This window comes from Acinonyx jubatus, chromosome D3 (assembly GCF_027475565.1).
Source record: "Acinonyx jubatus isolate Ajub_Pintada_27869175 chromosome D3, VMU_Ajub_asm_v1.0, whole genome shotgun sequence".
Classification (NCBI taxonomy): Eukaryota; Metazoa; Chordata; class Mammalia; order Carnivora; family Felidae; genus Acinonyx; species Acinonyx jubatus.
This window is the reverse complement of record NC_069392.1, coordinates 41,949,704-41,973,479: the sequence shown is the minus strand read 5'-3', so window position 1 is coordinate 41,973,479 and position 23,776 is coordinate 41,949,704. Positions and strand designations below refer to the sequence as shown.

Sequence of the window (23,776 nt, the reverse complement as noted above, 5' to 3'; positions counted from 1 at the left end):
GACTTCACCTCGGGTCACGATCTCACGGTTCGTGGGTTCGAGCCCCGCATCCGGCTCTGTGCTGATAGTTCAGAGCCTGGAGCCTGCTTCCGATTCTGTGTCTCCTTCTCTCTGCACCTCCCCTGCTCGTGCTCAGTCTCTCTCTGACTCTCAAAAACTAAATAAATGTTAATTTTAAATTTTTTTTAAATAAAAATAAATGGCGCGGTGAACGCGAAACTTTCTAACCACAGTGGCCTTTTTCAGCCAATGCACCAAGATACAGGACTTAGGTTGTTAGCATTTAAAGGCGCTAAACACCACAGCTTCAGGTTTCTGGCACGTTTCCCGGAGCGCGCGCTCTGGGCAACTTGTGGCTCGGCGCGCCGTTGGGACGCCGGGAGCCCCAGGGCCGGCCAACGTCACGAGGCAGGAAGGGGCGGAGTCACCGCAGCGGCGGCGGGAAAAAAAGCGCGCAGAACGGGCTGGACCTACTAGCCAGTCGCGCGCTGCTCGCCGCCGTCCGCGTCCTAGACCCCGCAGCCTGCGCCCGCGCCATGCCCGCTCCCGGCTCCGAGCTGCAGCGCCCGCCGGCGCAGCCCGCCGAGCAGAAGCGGGGCGCCGAACCGCAGCCGCAGCCGCAGCCGCCACCCCACGGGGAGCTGCAGTACCTGGGGCAGGTGGAGCACATCCTGCGCTGCGGGTTCCAGAAGGATGACCGCACCGGCACCGGCACGCTGTCGGTGTTCGGCATGCAGGCGCGCTACAGCCTGAGAGGTGACCGCTGCGCGCGCCGGGCGAGTGGGCGTGCGTACGGGTGGGCTCCGAGCGGCCTCTGGAGGAGCGCCCGGGAGAGGCTGGGTCCCGCCACCAGCCTTTAGTCCTAACCTCGATCCTGTGAGCTCCTTAACCCCCGTGCTTTGCAGACGCCAAAACTGAGGCTCGGGTTAGAGAAATGATTTGCGTAAAGTCACGCGGACGGGAGTGACAGAATTGGGAGGTAAAACCACGTCCTTTGGCGCCAAGGCCTGCGCATCCCGGTCACGCCCTCTGCCCCAGAGCGGACACGGGCTGGTAGTGCTGACCTCATACCAGAAAATGGGAGAGGATTTGCCTGGGCTTGACCACGGACTTGGCTTAGAGGTTGCCCTTTTTGACTCCTCTTTTCTACCCTCCCCGCCCCCACCCCCTGTGTTGGCCCCTTGGTTTTGCAGTTTTAAAAAATTGGAGCGAAGGAATATGGGCGGGTCAAAGGCGGCCGGAGGAGAGAGTGAATACAGAAGCTGGGCGGGAACTTGTGGTTCCTGACCATTTTTCCGGTCTGGTCCTAACGAACCAGCTTTCCTCTTAAACGTTGAAACAGGAAAGCGAAGAGTTCGAGTAGAAGAAGTTCTTATTCCTGTTTTCCTTCAAAACAGGATGGCCTCTGAGAAGTGTCTCTTGGGGGTTGTTAGAGTCAGGCTTTCAGGGGACAAAGGGGTGGGGTGGGGGTGGGCACAAGACAGGTATCCTTGACACGGGTATGGAGATGGTTTTAAGTAGGGAGACCTACTATTAGTGAAGCACTGTGGTGGGCAGGGGAGGACCCACACTTAACCCCACACCCATTTTAGAGACTGGAAAATACCCAGGCTGCAGTGGCTGATCTGCCTTACAGAGGAATCCACCCTCCTGCCCCTCCACACAGTGGCCTCCAGTGACCCAAAGACCTAGCTTTTACTCCAGCCCTTCTGCAAGTTCCTTCAGCTTCCTCCTATACTTAAAATGGAGGAAATCGTGCTCAGTAGGCAGTACTGATAAAAGTACTTGAAAAAAAATCTGTCCTTTTTACATGTATAGCAACTATACAACTGATAAGGTGAACTGAATAGGTACCACATTTAGAGATAAGCTTTTATATTTTGATCTGTTGCTTGATGCAAGCTTGTATATTCCCTCCTGGTGCCTATAAAATGGTGATCATAAGGATGCTTCAAACAAGGTTGTTTTGTCATGCATATCAAGTGTTTAAACAGTTATTTTTGGTACACTTAAATAATAGAGGTTAATTTGCTTTGCAGATAATTAATAACTATTCTTTAGTTTTGGCCAGTGTGATATCTACTGTCTCCTGGACCTGAGTAAGTTTTCCCTGGCAGGATAATCACGGAATAGCCCTGGGAGCCTTCAGCCTTTGTCCTAGGGCACATTTTGTGTGTTGTCTTCACACTTCTCTGAAGGATTCACACTAGCTGGCAAGTGGATGTAGTTCTTTCCCTGTCCACATGGGCATCCTGCCTGGCCAGTGTTCCATCTCAGTGTGGAATTCCTGTGGTGGTCAAGGGATTCAGGAGGGCAGTCTCCTCTGAATTGGGTCACTGACTTCGCTGTATCCTGTGAGCTCCACCCTGGTCTGGGGTACCCACGTGACTAGAGTCAAAGTTTCCTGCTTGCTCCTGTGGTCACTCAAAGGCCTGTGTCCTGGGGCAGTTTTCCTCTACAGAGAAAGTTGGATGGTGTCTTCTGTTTTCCCATCTTAAAATTATCTGGCAAACTGTTTTTCAGATGAATTTCCTCTACTGACAACCAAGCGTGTATTCTGGAAGGGTGTTTTGGAGGAGTTGCTGTGGTTTATCAAGGTAAAGAAGCTGCTGCTATTGGGAATCAACAGTCTGTTCTCAACCCAGCACCAGCGAGATCCTTTAAAAAGTCAAATCATGTCATTCTTCACCTATAGCCCTTAGTGGCTCCCATTTCACACAGTAAGAGCCAGGGGCCCCTGTCCCAGCTCTGGCTTCAGCTGGCTTGCTGCTCACTCTGCTCCACCCACCTGGCCTCCTTACTAAACTTTGAGCACATCAGAACATTGCCACCTAGGGCTCTGGAACTTGCCAGTCCTGTTCCCTGGAGCCTTCCCCTACATGCAGCATGACTCACTCCCTCACCTCTTTCAAGTCTCTGCTCAGTGGGCCTTCCCTAACCTTCCCATCTAAGACTGATTATCCCCCCTCCCTCTCCGACATACACACACCCTCCTCCTACCCTCCTTTGTTTTCTCTGCAGAGAAACATCATCAGCTGATGTATGATGTGTGTCTTCCCCTTTCCCCCCTGGAAGGGGGAAAGTAGACAACAAATGAACAAGTAAAATGTATTAGAAGCTCCATGAGGGCAGAGAATTTGTTTTTTCCTGTTCACTTTTTATTCCCTGGGCCTAGAACATAGCCTGCCATATAGTAGATACTCAACATAGATTGATCACTGAATATGGATCCCAACCATGTTCTCATATTTGTATAAGCTAGAATGATCTCTTGAGTAACAAGCTATACCTCTTCTAAAGAGCCAGGTAGGTACCTTGGGTAAGGGCTAAGGTGCTGTGATGATGGACAGCTTCCTCTTGCTCTGTCTCCTGGTCCAGGCTGGTAATATTCTGGCCAGTGCTGGTTAGAGGGTGCCTGAGGAGATGGGCTCAGTTCTGGGCTGTGTAGAAACCGGGATCCCTTCTACAGAGCACTCTGTGTGGCTTGTATGATCTTGGGCCAAACCAAACTCAAGACTTCCTACTGCATTTTAGAAAGGGTTTAGAATTCGATCCAATCCAGTCTTCCTTAGTTCCATGTTCTTTTTTTTAATTTTTTAAATTTTTTTTAACATTTATCTATTTTTGAGAGAGCACAAGCAGGGAAAGGGCAGACACACACACACATACACACAGAATCCAAAGCAGGCTCCAGGCTCTGAGCTGTCAGCACAGAGCCCGATGCGGGGCTCGAACCCACGAATTGTGAGATCATGACCTCTGAGCCGAGGTCAGATGCTTAACCGACTGAGCCACCCAGGGGCCCCTGCTTAGTTCTATATTCTTGAGGCATTTTCTTCCGTGTTGTCTTCTCTCAGCTGACAGTGAGTGTCTAGTTCCAGGCACGTCATCAGAAATCTCAGAAGATGACATTTATAAACCATCTAGTGCCCAGTCTGAATGGATATAAAAGGGAGACATTTGAAGCAATATGGGAAAGATAGAAAAATGACGTCTTGGAGGTGGAAAAAGTATAAACAAAAACAGAAGGGAGGAAACGAGATGCTCAGAAATAAATGCAGTCACTTGTTTTAATTTAGCTTGAATTCAGGATTCTAAGAACCCTTTACCAGGAACGTGTCAGGCTCCCCTCTGATAGAGTTGCTCCCTGGGTGACTGGATGAAACACAGGAGTCAGAATGAACCTGCACTGCTGCTGGCATCCGTGGGCAGGATGGAGAGACGGGGTCTGTGCTGAAGTTAGGATCTGTGGTGCACTGAGCACTTTGTGTCCTCTACCCTCACACTACTGTGTGTGGGGAATACTGAGCTCTTCTGTGGATGGAGATAGCAAGGGCAGGGGGTCAGGGAGCTGTCAGAGAAGGGTCGTGGAGGGCAGGCACAGAGCCCCGGTGTGTGTGTGTGGCACCACAGCCTTGCTTGTCCCCATTACAGCTTGTCCTACCCAGAGGCCGTTGAGATCTGTCTGTGACCTGGAGGTACAATCAGGACATAGGTTAGGATGATATGGGCCACACCTGATGAGATTAAATATAAGAAATAAACATGGGCTCGTACTTGGGAAAAAACAAAACACCACCTTAACTGCATATATAGGTTGGGGTAAACATAACTCAACAGTGGCACATATAATGTGGATGATAGATTTGTAAGAAAAGCTGATACTGATTACACCAATTAGTGAAATAGCCTATGTACCAACCAGGTCTAAGATACACTGAACAGACTGTAGGTGAGGCATTAAGTGCATTTTGGGGGATCACACTTAGACACACATTTTGTTAAAAAGCACAAGACTGTTAGGCAAGGTGGGAATAATGAAAGGATTTGGAGGTGTTTAATCTAGAACATTTAGTTGAGAAGAATAGGAGAAAAGATTTGAAAGGGTAATAATTCCAAGAATCACCTGTCCTGGAAGTGATACCAGAAAACTGCCCTAGAGGCCCTCAAAAAGTCAGCTGGGACTGGCCTTTAAAGATGGGATGTCCAGCTGTGCAGGACGTGTGAGTGCCTCCCCCTGGTGTGTTAGCACGGGCCAGAGGCCTAATTGGTGGGAAGCTCTTGGGCTATCAACTCCTTATGGCTCAGTTCACTTGGATGCCTTCTCTGTTGTCCTGTCTCTTCCAGGGATCTACAAACGCTAAGGAACTGTCATCCAAGGGAGTGAAAATCTGGGATGCCAATGGGTCCCGAAACTTCTTGGACAGCCTAGGATTCTCCAACAGAGAAGAAGGGGATTTAGGCCCAGTTTATGGCTTTCAGTGGAGGCATTTTGGGGCAGAATACAAAGATAAGGATTCAGGTGAGAAAACAGAGCAAAGCCTTAATTTCCTGAGCATCTGGTATAGCATGAGTTTGCTCCATTGTTTCTAGTGAAGTTGGGGTTGTAAGAAGCCAGTCTGGGGAGCTGATATATATAGAACTTTGACCTTGTGAGAGGCTGTTTCAGATTCAGGTAGATCACACTCTTGGTTGTTAGTTTTTATTGGGTGCTTGGTACTTTCTGTAGCTTGTTTCGCTAGCAGATAGTTGGTCTGCTGGTTGGTCAGTTGGTTGCTGTGTTGGGAAATAAGGTAGGAGTTCATCTGGGGGACAAAAAGAACAAGGATCGCCTTGTGGTGGCTTGATCTCCCTTTTTGATACTGAGCCACCCAGCACCCTTTAGGTGGAGCTTATGTAATAGCAGTTGTTGGGTTACCCTCTTCTCCCTGCCCTCCTGGGGTGGACAAGAAGATGAAACATCTTACTCCTGGATGGTGACCTTCCTCAGTCATTTGGTGGCACCACCTGCCCCAGTCCTTTGACCCTTCCTGTCCTGCTTGTCCATAGGCCAGGTGTTGCAAAAGCAAATGCCTACCTCCTCAGGGTGCGTGCGTGTGTGTGTACACATACATAGGAAGTAATAGTTTGCTAGCTGGACAGAAACCATTGACAGCACCTGTAGATTTATGTAAGTACCACAACCAAAATCTAGAACTGTGCCATCATGGTGCATCTTTTTTTTTTTTAATCTTTTATTTATTTTTGAGAGAGAGTATGTGAGCAGGGGAAGGAACAGAGAGAGGGAGACACAGAATCCAAAGCAGGCTCCAGGCTCTGAGCTGTCAGCACAGAGCCCAATGTGGGGCTCGAACCCACTAACCGTGAGATCATAACCTGAGCCAGAGTCAGATGCTCAACCAACGGAGCCACCTAGGCGCCCCTTTTTAATCTTTGTTATTACTTTTTCTGAAGCTGTGATTGTCACAGAACTTTGTTCTCTCCAAAATTAAGAGCTGCTAGACCAGAACCTAGTCTAACACCAATAAGTGGAAGTTTAACCAGAGTGAATATAAAGCTCCACATTCCTCAGACTTCTCAGCTTCCAGTTCCATTTCAGGAAGAAGGCAAGGAATTAAAGTCCAGAGACCAGAAATGGGAGAAAAGTACAAGGTGGTGTAATAGTTAAAGAGGTTTCCTGATGTTTATGGATCAGCAGGGGTTTGGCTGCTAAATTTTAATTTTAGATGTAAATAATGCTAGATCACAGAGGGGAATCCACCCACAGTCTTTTGTTAGTATGTTCCACAGCAGCAAAGTGTGACAAGAATGGTTGATAGGTATAGAGACAGTCCGTGGGACCACTGGAAGAAACCGATTGCTGGGATTGGAGAAGGTTAGGAAGGGGAGGGGTTGCACCATGACAGACCGAATATTTAAAAAAGACTCATAGAAAAGAAAATAGACTTTGTTATGGCTCCAGAGAATAGACCTAGGAGCCCTGAACTCAACATCACCCCACGAGAGCTAAGCAATTTGTAGAGTGGATTAGATACCTTGTAGTGTGGCCACAGGGCGGCTGTGGTAGGACAGTGGTGGATGGCCTCTAAGGTCATCTCATAAGATCCTGTGATTGATATGTGGACATGTCTTCTCTTTTTTGACGATTCTACAGATTATTCAGGTCAAGGAGTAGATCAACTGCAAAAGGTGATTGACACAATCAAAACCAACCCCAATGACAGAAGAATCATCCTGTGTGGTTGGAATCCAAAAGGTTGGAAGCATCCCAATTATTGTCTTGTGTCCTAACTGTAACATTAGCACAAAGGGAAGCCATGTAGCTTTGCATGGAGGCTACCGAGAGGAGGCTGGATCCTGGGAACCACCACCCTCAGCTGCATGGCTGATACGACCCTGGGCAGGTCACACTTGGCCCCATTTTCACCTTCAGATGATGGGGTTGGATGCAGATGATTTTAATGTGTGTAGTTATACTTATTCTTACTCCAAAGAGGGCTTTAAATTACCTATAAAAATACACCAAGGATTTTAACAGTTTAAATTGGGGCAGATGAAGTTTCATGTCCCTGCCACCTGGCTGTTAACATTTTAACAGTTATATTATAAAATTAAACTGACCAAGATGTAATAAATATTACCCAGAGTCAAATATTTGTGTTTATAATAGAGACTTTGAATACAGGAGGGTGTGCCTGAGATGCACACCTGTGGTCCTTGTAAATGAATGAATTCCTCCTGTACTTGTAGTTTGGTGCCATGAAGGTAGCACAAGTAATTTCCGCTTGGACCAAAGAGTGTTGCTTCAGTTGTAAATGGACATCTGCAGAAGTCTTCTGTTGATGGATGGGTCACCGTAGGCGTTGTTCCATCCTCAGGATTGGAATGGTCTGCTCTTGACATAGGGGGAGGTGGGGGGGGCGGTCACTGGCCCAGTGGCTTTTTCTCATGATCTCCCCCATGTGAGTTGTCTTCTGTTTCTCTCCTGTTTTACTCTGTGTATAGCTGCATTCTTTAAAACCACCATCTCCTCATTTTCCTTTGTGCTGGCTCCTCAGATCTTCCTCTGATGGCCCTGCCTCCGTGCCATGCTCTTTGCCAGTTCTATGTGGTGAACGGTGAACTGTCCTGCCAGCTGTACCAGAGGTCAGGAGACATGGGCCTGGGTGTACCCTTCAACATCGCCAGCTACTCCCTGCTCACCTACATGATCGCACACATCACAGGCCTGAAGGTGAGCTGCTCTCTGGAAGGAATGATTGCTACCAGCCTAAAGCACTGAGCTCTTAGATTCTTCAACGTGGAAAAATTAATTGCAGAGTATTCAGTGTCTGATTACTTTTAAAATGTGCTCTAGGTAATTAAGAAATGAACTTGCTCACCTTGCAGCTTCCCTGTCTTTGTGGTCTGTATAAACAAGCAGGTTTATATAGTTTATAATATAAGACAACTCTTATGAATACCACCTTTTCTCAAAAGCTACACTGGTGAAATTCTTTTCTAAAAAGCCTTGGAATGTCTGCATAGTCTACATAATGTGCTTTCAAATGATGTGTTTTAAAGGAATTGAAACTAAAAACATTTACCATTTTGCTTGCTCCTGTGCGATTTAGCCAGGTGACTTCATACATACTTTGGGAGATGCACATATTTACCTGAATCACATTGAACCGCTAAAAATGCAGGTAAGAATGATACCGGTCATGCTTTGGAGTTTGGTAACCTCTCTTGATAAAAGGCTGCCTTCTAGAACATCCCTCATATAACAACCCTTCTGCTCTGTGCTGTGGCAGATAAGATGGCCTGTTCCAACTACAGGGCTTCAGCTTAGGGATCGTGGTGGGCAGGGACAAGGCGGACACATTTTAGCACCCACAGACACTTAACAGTGCTGGGAGGTACTAGATAGCGGGACCAGAGAGGGAGAGCCCATATTTGGACCAGTGGGTTTGGGACCTTCCCAGAGGTAGCATTTTCAACTCATATTTTTACTTGAAGGAAAATTTAAATGCAGATGTTTTCCCGTCATATGAAATACCATACTTAGGTATTAACTTTCAAAAGTCTGTTCAAATCCTGAGTTATAGCAGCCAACAAATGATTTTAAATGGCAATTAAAAAAATGAGTGTCTAGGGGTACCCGGGTGGCTTGGTTGGCTGAGCATCTGACTCTTGATTTCGGCTCAGGTTGTAATCTCATGGTCATGGGATTGAGCCCTGAGTGGGGCTCTGCGCGGGGCATGGAGCCTGCTAGGGATTCTTCCTCCCTCTCTCTGCCCCTCTCCTGCATCCACACATGCTCTAAGAAAATAAAATTAAATAAGTCTAATGCTTAATGATCCCCCAAGAAAAAAAATTTTGAACCGAAACCCTTTTAGCCCCTTCCAGGTGAGATCCAGGTTTTGAAAGTTCCTCCTTTGAGGGAGTTTAGCTGCTTTTGTTTAGAGGGTAACTTCAGGGTTTACCCAGTTGCCTCTCTGGCTGTCTGCCCCAGTCTGGACAGAATAACGTGAGGTTGTAACCCGTGTGCCTGCCCTCAGTGCCACCATCTGTTCATGCCAGGAACACCAGCTTGCATCCCTTTCTGTTGTCAGATGTCACATCTTACATTGCCCTCACTGCCAAGGACAGTTGGGATAGGGATTTGGGGACTCATACTCCCATACTGAGCACTGTAACTTCTGAGTAGTTACGGATTTGAAAGTAAAAGATTGCATCCTGTCCTTAATAAATTTACCAAGAACAGCCAATTATGAGATGAGCCACAAGGCTCCACCCGATGTGATTCCACATATCCTTCAGTCCCCACTTGTGGGAGAGGATCAGTTATATTCCAGTAGTGTTGCATAAGCAGGGACAGGTGTCCATACTATTACAGTCCTATGAAATAATATTTTGTTGATAAAATACTGTGTACTTGTCTCAGAATTAAAGCAGCTTGCACCGATAATGGCAAAATAACGATTTCCTATTATTTTTAGCTACAGCGAGAACCAAGGCCTTTCCCAAAGCTCAGAATCCTTCGAAAAGTTGAGACAATTGATGACTTCAAGGCTGAAGACTTTCAGATTGAGGGGTACAATCCTCACCCCACTATTAAAATGGAAATGGCTGTTTAAAATGCTTTTAAGGGAGATACCGGAAAGATACTGATTCTTGAGGGATTAGACTGAATGCCCGGATGAAAGGTGTTTCACCCTAAAGAAAGAAAGAACTAGGTCAGAAGTCTATTGGTGACCGGCAGTTACACTTGATTAGCTTTTGAGAATGTTGCCACTGGCCAACAGTTCTCTTACTAACAAACGACCTTGAGTTTGGTTAACTCCCTGGGGATGTGTGAAACTGCCAAGATTAGGGATAAAGTAAGGAGAGTAAAAATTTATATGCTCTTAAAATGTGTACCTGCATTTCAATCCCACGTTTTTATGAAGCTCAGTGCATTTCAATTACATGAAAACTATTCCCCCAGATTTGAGCAAGCTGAATAACACCAGCATGCATGATAATGTACAGTTGTAGTTATGAACATTTAAAGTTATATATTGCTATATATATATATTGCTTTATATATATTGCTTTATATATTGCTATAATAAAGGAGTGTTGTGCATTCATCTGGTGTTTTGTTTTTTAATTTTTTCTATTCTGTATTGCCATTCTGCTCACTGCTTGCCTAAAATAGATTTAACTGAACCCTCCTAAATAAACATATGCTGTATTCTCGTTTGGATCCTGCTTAGAGGGTTAGTATATTTTAGAAATGCTGACTAGACTGTATTTTGCCCTGTTTTTCTGCACTTCATCTAATTCTGGCTGCATTTTATCATTAGCATTTAATGACCATTTAGGATAAAGGTTTACTTAAGGGTTATGGAAAAATAATACATGAAATGCCATTTTTATGCTCATTACTGCTGCCATAGTTTCAGTATCGTGTGAATCCTCTACTGATAGAGTTAGACTGAGCAAGAATAGAAATGCTAAACCACTCCGGGGCTTATCTGTGAAATCCTTTTACCTTTGTTACACACCAGTTACCTCTGTGACACACACATGGCACTGCAGGACTATTTTTTTACCCTGCTAATTTCTGACAGATGTTAGATAGAATAAGGCATTGTTCCAACAATTAAATAACCTGCTTATTTTCAAAGTGCAGTTTAATGTCTAGGTACCAGCACTTGATAGAAATTTTGTAAGAACATCTTTCTGGATTTTGAGTTAAATCTAAATTTGTTTAAGGATTAATAAGGAGAATATGTGTTTATTTGCTAAAAGAATCAAGTAATAATAATGACTGAGCTGATTCCTGAGGTTAACAGGACTTTCAGCTGAATTTGTTTTGATTGCTAGGGTGATTTTACCCTCCTGTTTTTGTAAAACCATACCCAAAAAGTTTTAAGCCTTTTCGCTTGAAAAAGGAAAGAGTATTGGGGCTGAACATTTAATTATTTTGATCAGCAAGAAGTTTCTTCCAGACTTCACCATCTGGATATTGGTGTTTCTTTACAGATTCCTCCTTCATTTCTGTTGAATAACCAGCATCCTATCAAAGACAAAAAATAGAGTAGTGTTAATAACCACCCAGAACAAAACTCACTTATGTATTTCTGCTGCCTGTAGAGATGCTGTTTTCAGATTGTTTGAAATGAGGAACACACTACTGGCTGCTTCTCAGGATTAAACTAATCACACTTCCTTTGACAATTCAATCTCTTGTTGCTGAAAATGAACCCCAACATCTTGGACATGGTGAAGATTAATGGTCCAGATAACACAACCACAGTCTCAACGTTTCAGTTCACTAACCTCCAGGTGGTGCCATGTTTGTTTTTTGTTCTTTTGGTTGGTTTGTTTTTGCACAAGAAATGCATTTTAAGGTCTCAGCTGGTGTCGGGAAGAAAGGCCTCCATTAGAGAAGCCTTGTCGGAGCAGTTTCACCCTCAACTCCTGACCTTTGGGCCTTGGGAATTTGATATTGCTAACTAAGGAGCCATTTGTAATTTTTAGATACTGAAAATAAACTCTAAGGAGACAGAGCTTTGTGCTCCAGGGTCTAACCCACAAGAAGAAGTCTACCAGGGGCTGGCAGTACTTCCTCAGGGAGGCCTCTCTGGCCGAGCTCACCTTAGGAGGCATGTAGGAAGCCTTCTTGATTGTCACTGGATACCTGAAATGTTCATGCAGGTGGTCGACATATTCGCACATCCTAGGAGGAAGGAATCAGATTGGGGCAATAATGCCTTGCGTTAGATCATTTATGTGGTACTAACTGTCCAAGCAAAGGGGTGAGTACCACTAAAGAAAGAGTGGACTTGATCTGGCACAGGTTTCTATGCAAATCTTTCAACCTCTGCCTCAGGTCCTTCCCATCTGCAAAATAAAGTACTATGAGGGCTTGGTTGAAGTCTCCTCATGTGGATACCAGAAGTCTCTTGTAACTACGGATGGTCCCTGACTTAGGATGGTCTGACTTAAGATTTTTTGACTTCACGATGGTGCAAAAACCATACATGTTCAGGAGAACTGTATTTCAAATTTTGAGTTTGGATCTTTTCCTGGGTTCGTGATGTGTGACACGATCCTCTCTGATGATGCTGGGCTGTGGCACAGCAGACCCCAGTCAGCCACGCCATCATGAGGGTCAACAACCAGTATACTGACAACCGTTTGTACCCATACAACCTAACACTTTCAGCACAGTATTCAATAAACTGCATGAGCTATTCAACACTTCATTACAATACAGGATTTGTGTCAGATGATTTTGTCCAACTTTAGGCTGATACAGGTGTTCTGAGCATGTTCAAGGTAAGCTAGCCTAATCTATGATGTTCAGTACGTTAGGTGTATTAAATGCATTTTTAAATGTATTTTAATGTTAATATTTATCAATAATTGATAACAATCTATTACTATATATTAGTAATCAATATGTTATGCTGGGCTTGTCAGAATGTTAAGCCATCTTCAGCCAAGAAAGATCTGTAAAGGTTTTAATACTCCCATCAGTTTAGACTCTGTAAGTATCTGGGATTATTTGGGTGCCTTTAGCCAAAAGTTAGATGAATAGACTAAAATCACCAAATGAGATCCCATCCAGCTACACACGATTTAGAAGAAGAGCACAGGTTTTACTACCAGACCGGTCTGTGTTCAGATTTGAGGTCAGCTACCTTCTAGTTTTGTGACTTGGGGCAAGTAACCTAACTCTGCCACCTTGCTTTAGCCACAGGTTAATGAACAGCCACGACAGGCAGCCCGTGTGCCCTGTGCTGGGAATTCACAAAGGACCTGGTGAGACAGGGCCTCATGGTTTCAGTGGATACAGAGACTAAGTTACCGACTAGAATATGCACTATGTGTAATCTACAAAGAACAGGCTACAGATGAAGAACCAGCCCCATGGGAGAGGATGTTCTGGCCTTGAAGGATGAGCAGGGAACGGGTGTTCCACGCAGTCGTAAAGCAGGGGTGCTGAGCTGCGCCTTGCGGCTGGCTGCTCTGCGTGCACAGCAGCATCCCGGCAGCGAGGTGTGCTTCAGGAGGGTGGCACCAGGCACTTCTGCCCACTCCTGGGTGGTCGCAGCGCACTGCTCTCGGGGCTCGCCCTCCTCCTCTCGGCCCTCCAGATTGGCAGGACCTTTCAAGGTTGACCTCCCCTTGGTCCCACCCTCAGAACAGAAATGAGAGGGGCAAAAGCAGAATAGCCCAGGAACGTTCACTTCTTATCGAACAAAATATTTCAGACATAAAAGGCAGCATCTGTCTACTCACCACCTGACTTGAGACAGGTACTATATCACTGAAGCCCAGTCTAAACCCTCACGGATCCCATTTCTCTCTCATGGTCCTGCATTTGGTGTTTACCATTCCCATGCACGTTTTCTATGCTTCTGCCATATAAAGATCACCTCTAGTGATCTTTCGGTGATTCCACATTTAATTCCAAGAGGAAAGAAATGCATAGTAAAGCCGTATGTGTGCAGATGATCAGAAGACTGTCTTAAAGTTCACCTGGGATGTGTTGAGAAACAAGATGAAACCAGATGCAGCCACATTACAGAGGACTACAGCATTGAGACCAGGAGATTGTACAGAAGCAGAGAATACACACACGATGAAAGCAAGGCTTTAAAAAGGAAGGGGTTCTGGTTTCCACCTGGTTGCAACCCCCACCCACCCACCCATCACATACTTAGAAAACAAAGGCAGCTACCAAAACCCCACCCCCATGAAAGAAAAAGAGCTCTGTCCACTGCTGGGGCTCCAGTTTAATGGCTGCATGTGAAGAAGAGGAAGCAAAACCAACTTGGCCTTTGAGTTATAGGATGTGGCAATGGACAGAATTCTTAGCGCCTCTGGTCGCCAGAGCAGAATTTTAAAAGGTCTGGCCTGGACCGAGGGACACTTCTGAAGCTAACTCCACGTTACTGACCTGTTTTTAAGGCTTGCAGAAACTGATATGAAGTCAAATATAATCAGGTGCTGTACCAATTCACAGAGGCCAACTCCACCAGCATGGGGGCAAACGGGAACTACAATAAAGACAGATTTCTACTTAATGCCAGGTAGGGTGGGGGTGGGGATGAAAGAGAACCTCCAGGTTTTCTCATTGCCCACAGGTGATTATGTCATTCATTAGTATACAGGGATGAAACTCCAGGATAAAAATCGTCAAAGAGCGCTTGATTAAACCGAAAAGAGTCCCTACAGAGGGCTCCACGGGTGTGTGGTGGGCAGGAAATGGAGGTTTGGTGCGCAGCTCCAGGGTGCCCTTACTTTCAAACTTTTTGGCCATCAGCAACACTGAGAGGTTTTCATTGACACTTCCCAGCCTGCAGCTGTCAATCTGGAGAAACTGCAGGGCTTTCGCTTGGAGAAGCTGCTTAAATATGACTCTATTGTGGCACTGGAAATAGAATTAAAATAAAACCAACAGAATGGGGCACCTGGGTGGCTCAGTTGTTGAGTGTCCGACTTCAGCTCAGGTCATGATCTTGCGGTTCGTGAGTTTGAGCCCCACATCAGGCTCACTGTGGTCAGCCTGTCAGCGCACAGCCTGTTTCGGACCCTCTGTCCCCTTTCTCTGCCCCTCCACCGCTTGCACTCCCTCCAAAATAAATAAACATTAAAAAAAAAACCGTTTAAAATAAAACTAATTAGAAGAGTCAGCTTTGGCCATTAGGGTATCTACACCTGGCAATGCGCCAATTCCAAGTCACTCCTCAGTGGCCTCTGGAAGCTTGGACTGTATCTAGTCTTTGTTTTCACCCGCGTGAAGCAAGCCCTGATAATACAAGCTGGGGACCTCGCTGCTCACTGCTTTATAAATCCGTTAGTGGAATGGTCACACCACGGTCATGCTAAAGTCACATCAGCTTGACATCTATTAAGGAAATGCTGTCATAGTGACTGGCAAGTGGGAAGTGAAGCAAACATCAGGATGAAATATGGTGATGACGATGAGCAGGTGGTTTGGATGACAAAAAACACGGCTAAACAGCATTGCTCCTTTTGCTGGGAAAACTGAGAATCTGTTCCTTCACACTGCTCTGCTCGTGGGTGGACTGACGCAGGTTTTGGCAGGCATTTGTGCTTCGTTTTATAAGCACAAAGAGTGAACGCAATAATGTTTACTCCGTTTGGAAGCTGGCTTTCTTAAAACCATACAGTGCATCTTATGCCCTTGCATGAGCAGCTTTAAATTGCTGCCTTGTGAATTTTGATTAGATACTTTGAGGAAGATAAATGGCCTTAGTCATATAAATTGTGGGAAAAGAGACAAACTTTTGACTGTATCTGACTCCAGGCTCTACTGATGTGCTGTAAAATATCCCCATTTCTGAAATTAAAACTCCCCAACTCGGGGGCACCTGGGTGGCTCAGTTGATTAAGTGTCTGACTCTTGATTTCAGCTCAGGTCATGATCTCATGGTCGTGGGATCCAGCCCCACATCAGGCTCTGTGCTGAGCATGGAGCCTGGCTGGGTTCCTCTCTCTCTCTCTCTCTCTCTCTCTCTCTCTCTCTCTCTGCCCCTCCCCGACTCATGTTCGCTCCAAGTAAACAAGCATTAAAAAAAAAAAAGAAAAAGAAAGCTTCCAAACTCAAAATAACACAGGTGATGTAACCTAATGTATGCGAGTGTCCTCAGTGGCTGGCCAGTGTGTACTGTCCCCAAGGAGATGTCATTTACCTGCTCTCCTGTGGCGACACCAATTCCTAGTGGGACCAATGCCTGTAAAATATAAGGCAACTTGATGTTATTTTCCCAAACCTTTAAACTGAAACTCCCAATGTTTAAAAATATTTACAGTTGTTTAACTACTTAGAGCTGAAGAAGGAAACGTCCCTGCTGTGGAGCCGTGTGAAGTTTAAGGAATGGCAGAAGGTGGTCAAGGGGATGATGTATGCACACAAGAGCGGCTGTGTGTGCCTACAGAGGATACAGTCAGCACTAGTTCATATGCTGCTGTTAGTTCCCTTCCCGGCTACAGTTCTGCAGATTCTCCCAACCCCCCTCTTCTGTAGTTGTTCTAGAGCCCTCTCCCTTCAAGCTCAGCAAGCGGTCTTAGATCCACTTTACAGGTCAGGGTAAGCTCATTCCTAACCTGGTGAAATGCTCACTTGGCAAGTGCTGGAGTCTTCTTAGACTCAGACTGCTCTCTCAGTCCTACTGCCTGAAGCTACCTCACTTCCCTCCACTTGGGCTCCAGGCTGCTCTCCCCTGCCCCCACCGGGATTGCGAGGCCATAGGTACTCTCCTCAGGTATCAGTGGCACCAATAGCTAACATTGAGCTCTTACTAGCATGGTGTGCTCTCAACTGTGTGGTGCTGCGTGAAACCGTGACTGAAATGACTGCTCATCACAGCCCACTGGGACAGGAATCATCATCACCCCCATTTCACAGAGGCAAAACAGGTTCAGGGCTAGCAACTGTTCCCAGATGACAAAGCTAGAAAGGGGTAGAGCCCAGGCTTGAACTCCAGGCCCACTCCAGAGCCAGGGCAGACATCTGAACCACTAGATAGAACCACTCCCCTACAGAAAAGCCCTAAGGGCACCTGGGTAGCTCAATCGGTTGAGTGTCCAACTCTTGGTTTCGGCTCAGGTCATGATCCCAGGGTTGTGGGATTGAACCCCGCATTCGACTCCATGCTGACTATAGGGCCTGCTTGAGATTCTCTCTCCACTGCTTGCATTCTCTCTCTCTCTCTCTCTCTCTCTAATAAATAGATAACGTTTAATTTAGGAGCCAGTTATCCCCAATCCTGCTAGCTGTCCCACCTCTAATGGGATATGTGGACATGGATGATTCATGGAAAACCAGAAGCCTCGGCCTCCTCGTCTCCAGGTCAAAAGTTAGAGCAGATGGTCGCTGAGGCACCTTCTAGCTTCCTTGTTTATGTTTTTGGGAACTTCTAATTTAAATGTTCTCGGTTATCTCAAAACAAAAACAAAAAAAAAAAACAGAGTGGGGAAAAGTAGTAGAGGAGGGGGGAAGTCATTCACTCTACCATTTTAAAGAATATGTTTCTGACACTAAATAGGTACCAATGTTTATTTCTTCCTTTTAATCATTTCCTGAACCTGCTCTATTCTAGCTGCCCTCTCCCTTCACCACCTGGCCTCCTAGGTTACTGGGAAAGCCTCCTAGCTCTACTCTCTGCCTCCAGTTTCTTTCTGTGTGTTCCACACCTGCCCTGTACCCTGTGTCTCAATCCATCCTACATGTTTTTTCCCAGTGAAATCTTCTTTAATCCTATTATCTCCTTCAAGACACTATGGTGGCTCACTGTGTTGGGCCACATCTTCTGCACAGACAGACCTGCTGTCTGGCCCCATGGACCCATCTTCCCCACAGCCCCTGTGCTGGGGATCTCCAGGGCCTGCTGTTTCTGTGGCTTCCCCCGGCCTTGGTCTGTCTGCGCCCACTTCATGGGATGCCTCCTGAGTGGATGGCCTTCCCTATGTAAACAAGACCTCAGATGGCTGAAACCCAGAAGAGCTTCTGAGGAGACCCTCCAGGTGGGCAGCGGTGCAAGTCCCTGTGTAGGCAAGCGGGCAGCACTAGGGCATGGCTACCCCCATAAGAACCCTGAGGCAAACGTCTTGTTTCTCGAACCATGGCCTGTCACTAGATTCTCATTTCAGAACGACTCCTCAGAAGCTTTCAGTTCTGTTTAAATCAACATGGTCACCCCACGACTGCTGCTCACGTCTCCCCCACCTGCAGTACAGCTTTCCTCAGGGTCAGCTCTTGTCTTACCTCCACAAGGCCACTCCACCATCCCAGCCCACGCCTGTCTCTCCCTTCAGTGACCTTCTTTCTACTGTCCTCAGTGCTCAGGGCCCCACCCAGCATGCCCCCATGTCTTACCCTCTTCTCTCCAGCTAGGCTGTGAAGTGGGGAGAGTGGGAGGGCATCCCTCAAACACAGGCTTCTGTGGAGTGTCCCACATAAGAAGCTCATATGTTCATTTACTGAGAGAAATGGAGCAGAATGGCTCCAGTAGGACCTATGACTTCATGTAGGACACACTGAGGTATCTTTCCCAGAACTTGGAACTGACTGTCCTCACAGTGACAATTTTCAGATTAGGGGAGAGTATATCAATGCAAAGTCACACCAGGGGAAAAAATCTCCCAGGCAGGCAGGAATGGACTGTAAAGCAAGCGAACCTACGAACCCAATGTTGGGGAGGAAGGGTTATCAGAGGAAAACGTAAAAGGGGAGTAGGGGTGAGTGCTGGCCGGGGCTGGCCCAGGCACTGCCAGGGGAGGGGTGAGGCTTAAGACTCAACATGCCTGGTGCCAGGAGCAGGCACATCCATGCACTGTGGGGAGATGCGCGGGGCCACACTGGACTGACACCGTCTCATATTTAAATCGCACCACCAGTTCCTGTCCTGATTTTTCACTCACCCAACAACCTCTGGTTTAATGTGGCTCCTTGTGGAGCTTGCTCTGGTCAGAGGATACAAAACTCTAGTGCTCCCAGAAGTTGGGAGTTCTCCTTATAAATTAACTACCTGGCATTCTGGCTTTATATATATCCATGCTGGACACCTGCCTAAAGGGAGACACACCCTGAGAGAAAGGATGTTCTCAGATGCTCTGACATATCAGGGTGTCCCTAAACCCAAGAGGAAGGGAAGCCGGGTGGATCGGTGCAGGAAGTGTGTTGGTGTGAGGGCTCCAGGTAGCCTTCTCTTGGGCAGGCCTGACCTAGGCATTAGCTAAGTAAACCTTGTATTTTGAGTCCACCAGAGGAATCTGCACTTTTGTTTCGTTCTGGGGGAGTAAAATATTTTAGTATCAGTCAGATTTCTATATTTACAAAGTCTGGAGCCGTGTCTATTAACCTTTGGTTTGCTGGCAGCCTTTCAACTTTTAGCAATGTACTGTCTCTAAAATATGTAAAAATGTAAAAGGGAAGAAGCAACGGGATTTTGGGATCTGTCAGACCAAACCCAAACAAAAATACATGGCAGTAGTGACAGAGGCAGGAGCGGCTTTTCTACCTTGGAAATGGTGGCATGTCCCAGAATGTCATCAGGGGAGGTGGGTTCTTCAATCCACAGTGGCTTGAACTCAGCCAGCTTTGACATCCACTCTATTGCCTCAGGCACATCCCAGCGCTGGTTGGCATCCATCATCTGCAGAGAGAGAGAGAGAGAGAGAGAGAGAGAGAGAGAGATCTTTCACCATGAGGTCTGCCTGGTACTGACTTGTGACAGGACAGCTCTGAGGGAGGAAATGCTGTCTGTCACTCAGTGCCACCAACTGCTGAGCAAGACTTCCAGAGGGAGCCTGACATCTCCTCTGTGGAGGATCAGCATGCAGCCGTTACAAAAGGAGCCAAAGAACAGCCACCAAGACAGGCACTGTAGTTCTAGATGTGTCTTCTAGAGGAAATGCAACTCACAGAGCCACTGTGATGTCTGGAAGTATCCTGGGCTAGGCTCAGAAGAAGTGCTTGCTGGCCCTGGAGCTCTGGCCCGATATGCATTTAGGGCTTGGAAGTACACCTGTCTTGCAGTATTCATTGTTCTGGAAACTACTTTATCACATTCTGAGTCATTCATCGTCAATTCTAAATTTGTTCACTAGTCATTTATTGACTATTGCCAACTATAAGTCTGGCACAATAATAAATAACCCAAACTCTACCATTTATGAAGCACCTACTCAACTGGGTATTTTATGACGCAGTTCATATTAACTCAGTTTACAGAAAACTGACATGCAGAGAAGTTAAGGAACTTGCCAAGAACAATTAGCCACATAAATAGCTAGTTCAGATCCAGGCCTCTTTAACTCCCAGGCCCTGTCTCTCTGCATGTGGAGATCCTGCCTGGAAGTCAGGTGCTGGGTGTGCAGAGACTAAGACAGGGCCTCCCCAACCCTGACATTATCACGCTTTGAGAAGACAGACACGGAGGTGGGTATCTGTAGGAGAAAGTGCTAAGTGGTAAGAGTTTCCACAGGGGGCACTATGAAAACCAGATGATAGGACACCTAGAATCAATTGTACCACAAATTACTTGGAGAAGGATGGCCCCTTAAAAGTAGCATTAACTCATGTATAAATAGTGATACTTCTTATCCTAGGTCAAGGACCCAATTCCTATTTTAGTTAACTTAGGAAACATGCCTCCCAAACTCCACAAAAACATCTTGTGACTTTATAAAAATATTTTACATGTAATAAGAAATCTCTTATAAAAATAGTCAGGAATGACTGATCCTTACATTTATCTCAGCAAAGTCTGGCATCTCTTCAACACTGGCTCCCTGAGACTGGCCGCCTGATGGACCAGGCGGGATGTATTTTTTCAGGGGAGTCAAAGAATGGCACACTGGGGCTCCAAGGGGAGACCTGCTTGCTCAGGCGCTTCTGTGCCAGCAAGCAGGAATAATCCCTAAGCCTGATCTTACACAAGCTGTTCTGCAGAACAGACATTTTAAACTATCAGCTCACACAAATCTGTACTTCCTCTCTCACTCAGCTTTAAAATTCCCAGTGTTCTTTGGGGCACCTGGGTGGCTCAGTTGCGTAAGCATCTGACTTTGGGTCAGGTCATCATCTCATGGTTCAAGTCCCACATCTGGCTCTGTGCTGATGGTGTGGAGCCTGCTTGGGATTCTCCCTCTCTCCCTCTTTCTCTGCCCCTTCAGCATGCTCTGTCTCTGTTTCAAAATAAATAAACTCTAAAAAATAAAATAAAATTCCCAATATTCCTTAATCCTTGATTGAAATGAGTTGCATTTTGGCCCAAGACACAGGCTTCACGCAAGGCTTCTCAATGGTAGGGGAGGACATTTACCAACGTCTTCTCGGGTCCAATCATGTTTCTGATGAGTCGGCACCTACGGATGTCATCCTGGAGATCAGCACCCACTTTTACCTTAAACCTGTAAAACAAATGCGGTTTGGTAGTTTGGACGTGTCCTGACGGGACAAAGACACGTGGATTTTCTGCAGAAGCAGCCGCCTCTGTCAATAATTCACAGGTCATATCTTCTAGTAGCCTTTTGCCCTTTTCTGGTCAGTCCCAGACAAGCCACTTGAAAATAATCTGGCAAATGTATCAGGGCAATAAGGCTAAACCACCCGCTGACCCAAAGTCTAAGAACTAGGAGAGCAGTCAGATATTTAATAACACTGAGTTTTTGCTGTGCCATGACAAGGAATTAAGAACAAAAGCCAGAATTGGAATTAAAGAGAAGTGCCTGTCACATCCTGAACGTAAAGAGTATGATTGATAGGGGTGCCTGGGTGGCTCAGTCGGTTAAGCATCCGGCTTTGGCTTAGGTCATGATCTCACAGTTTGCAGGTTCGAGCCCTGCATCCAGCTCTGTGCTGACAGCTCAGAGCCTGGAGCCTGCCTCAGATTCTGTGTTTCCCTCTCTCTCTGCCCCTACCCTGCTTGCACGTGCTCTCTCAAAAATAAACATTAAAAAAAATTAAAAAAAAAAAAAGAGTATGACTGATAAAATACCTCCAGCTGTGCAGAGGTTTATACAAGGGCTTCATCCTGAATCAATGCAGTGAAAGGTCAGCCTTCCCTAGGTATGCAGAAAGAGGGAAGGTGCCGGCACTTCCTGAGCGCCTGCTATGACTCCCATTGTGCTGATCCTTTTCAGATACCGCAACTTTGAGGAGAATCACGAGTTAATATTATTCCCATTTTATAGAGAAAGAAAATAAGGTTCAAACAGGTTGGGCCATTTGCCCATTATCACACAACAAGTACCTGTAGGGGATGAGGGGAAAAGGCAAGAGGCTGATTCCAAATCCATCATATCCCAAGCCTCTTTCCAATGCTTCATGCTGCCTCGTTCAAATTCTCACTTCCCGACCCTTCATTTAGCTGAGGAGTTAACAAGAATTCAGTGCCTCCCAAACTTTAGCGTGCACACAAGTCACCCTTTGACATGGGATCTTGTTAAAATGCAGATTCCTGAGCAGCCGGTCTGGGAAGAGTATGGACTGCCATTTCTGACAAGCTCTCAGGAAATGCTGATGCTCCTGCTCCAGACTACACTGGCAGCAGCAGGGGGCCCGTGGCCAGACTGAGTGTCACGCAGGGAGCCCAGGGACCTATTACAGAATGTGCCACTGTGCGCTAAACTGGTAGACTCATGGTGACCACATCACGAGATGATGGTCCCTCTATGTCCTGCATTGTGTTGGGTTTTGGGACCACTGACAGCCACAATGTATCCAGAGGAAAACCCTAGGATGCCCAGGGGTCCATATCTGCCCAGCAGAGACAAGCAGAGAAGCGCCAACAGTTGGTCTGGAGAGAAGCAGCCTGGGGAGGAGAAGGGCCACCACTCCAGGGGAAGAGGAGACGCTTGGAGACTCTGCGGAGAACTGGAACCAGTAGCTGGAAGTTACATGGAAGGGAAGGACTCGATACATTTTGGGACTCTTTCTAACACACAGAGCCCTCAAACAATGCAAAAGTGCCTTGCAAGTTAGGCTCACTGCCTCTGCAGGTTTTCAAGTGGAAGCTGAGTCAATGCTTATTACTGATAGTAAAAGAGTGGACTTCTCGGGCGCCTGGGTGGCTCAGTGGGTTGAGCATCCAGGTCTTGGTTTCAGCCCAGGTCATGGTCTCACATATCGTGGATTCAAGCTCTATATCAGGCTCTGTGTTGATGGTACAGAGTGTGCTTAGGATTCTCTCTCTCCCTCCCCCCTCTCAAAATAAGTAAGTAAACTTAAAAAAAATTTTTTTTTCAAGAGTTGATTTCTATTCTGGTGTTTGAAATTGATGAGCTCCAAGGTCTGTTTCTCCAAGGTCTTAGGGTTGTAATTAGGACTCACATCTCATCTTTGGAGAAAGCCTGGTCTACAGTGAGACTTCTCCTATGTATCCTCCATGTGAGACTGCTCCTGGACGAATCCTGGCCGCCCTGGTGCCTTTTGTTCCTGGCCCATCATGCTGCTAACTGGGGCAGTGAAGCTCGTTACCACACAAACAAGTTACCTGGTCCAGCCGTCCTGCAGGGCCTCGGTGCAGAGCTGCGGGGAGAGGAGCACAGCCAGCATCACACACGGCAGAGCTCCCCTTGGTCTAATGAGGACCCCAGTTGTCCCTGATCTGGTTTCATATGCACTTACGGCAGCAGCGGGAACCGGAGGAACAGCTATGTGTTGATGCCTTAAGGGCGCAGTTTAGCCAACAGACCATAACTCTTTGTACCCATAGGATGACTTTCTTTCCTCATCTCTATGGGAACAATGTCTTTAATTGTTCACACTCCTCAAAGGGCAATGGAGCATTGATATCCCTCTTGTTAAAGCTAGGATATCCTGCAGCATCCAGAGAACTAATGGATGTGAGGGTAACAAACAGAAGCTAGTCTTTCTCTCAGCTGCAGGTACAGTGCAGTGGGATCAACCTCGCACTGACTGCAGCCGAGTACCAGCCACGGGGCCACAAGCGTCACACAACTCACAGCTTTTATCTGGAGCCTC

The 23,776-nt window shown here is 46.5% G+C and overlaps 2 protein-coding genes across 3 annotated transcripts in view; one reads left to right on the top strand and one right to left on the bottom strand.

Annotated features, from left to right (window-relative positions):
• Positions 1 to 425: 425 nt before the first annotated feature.
• On the top strand, positions 426 to 9,899 carry TYMS (thymidylate synthetase). Its single transcript, XM_027068611.2, has 7 exons — positions 426 to 756; positions 2,524 to 2,597; positions 5,128 to 5,302; positions 6,935 to 7,036; positions 7,839 to 8,014; positions 8,394 to 8,465; positions 9,762 to 9,899. The coding sequence occupies exons 1-7, from the start codon at positions 537 to 539 to the stop codon at positions 9,897 to 9,899; spliced, it is 957 nt and encodes a 318-aa protein (XP_026924412.1). The 5' UTR covers positions 426 to 536.
• Positions 9,900 to 10,401: 502 nt separating this feature from the next.
• The window catches only part of ENOSF1 (enolase superfamily member 1), a 30,428-nt gene continuing 17,053 nt past the window's right edge, over positions 10,402 to 23,776 (bottom strand). For both annotated transcript variants that reach the window (XM_027068609.2, XM_015061845.3), the window contains 8 exons: positions 23,286 to 23,320; positions 21,114 to 21,201; positions 19,308 to 19,442; positions 15,978 to 16,019; positions 14,563 to 14,692; positions 14,219 to 14,318; positions 11,908 to 11,989; positions 10,402 to 11,326 (listed from right to left, as the gene is read on the bottom strand). In XM_027068609.2, coding sequence (XP_026924410.1) covers positions 11,225 to 11,326; positions 11,908 to 11,989; positions 14,219 to 14,318; positions 14,563 to 14,692; positions 15,978 to 16,019; positions 19,308 to 19,442; positions 21,114 to 21,201; positions 23,286 to 23,320 — 714 coding nt within the window. In that variant the 3' untranslated portion in view covers positions 10,402 to 11,224. The remainder of the gene's footprint in view (positions 11,327 to 11,907; positions 11,990 to 14,218; positions 14,319 to 14,562; positions 14,693 to 15,977; positions 16,020 to 19,307; positions 19,443 to 21,113; positions 21,202 to 23,285; positions 23,321 to 23,776) is intronic.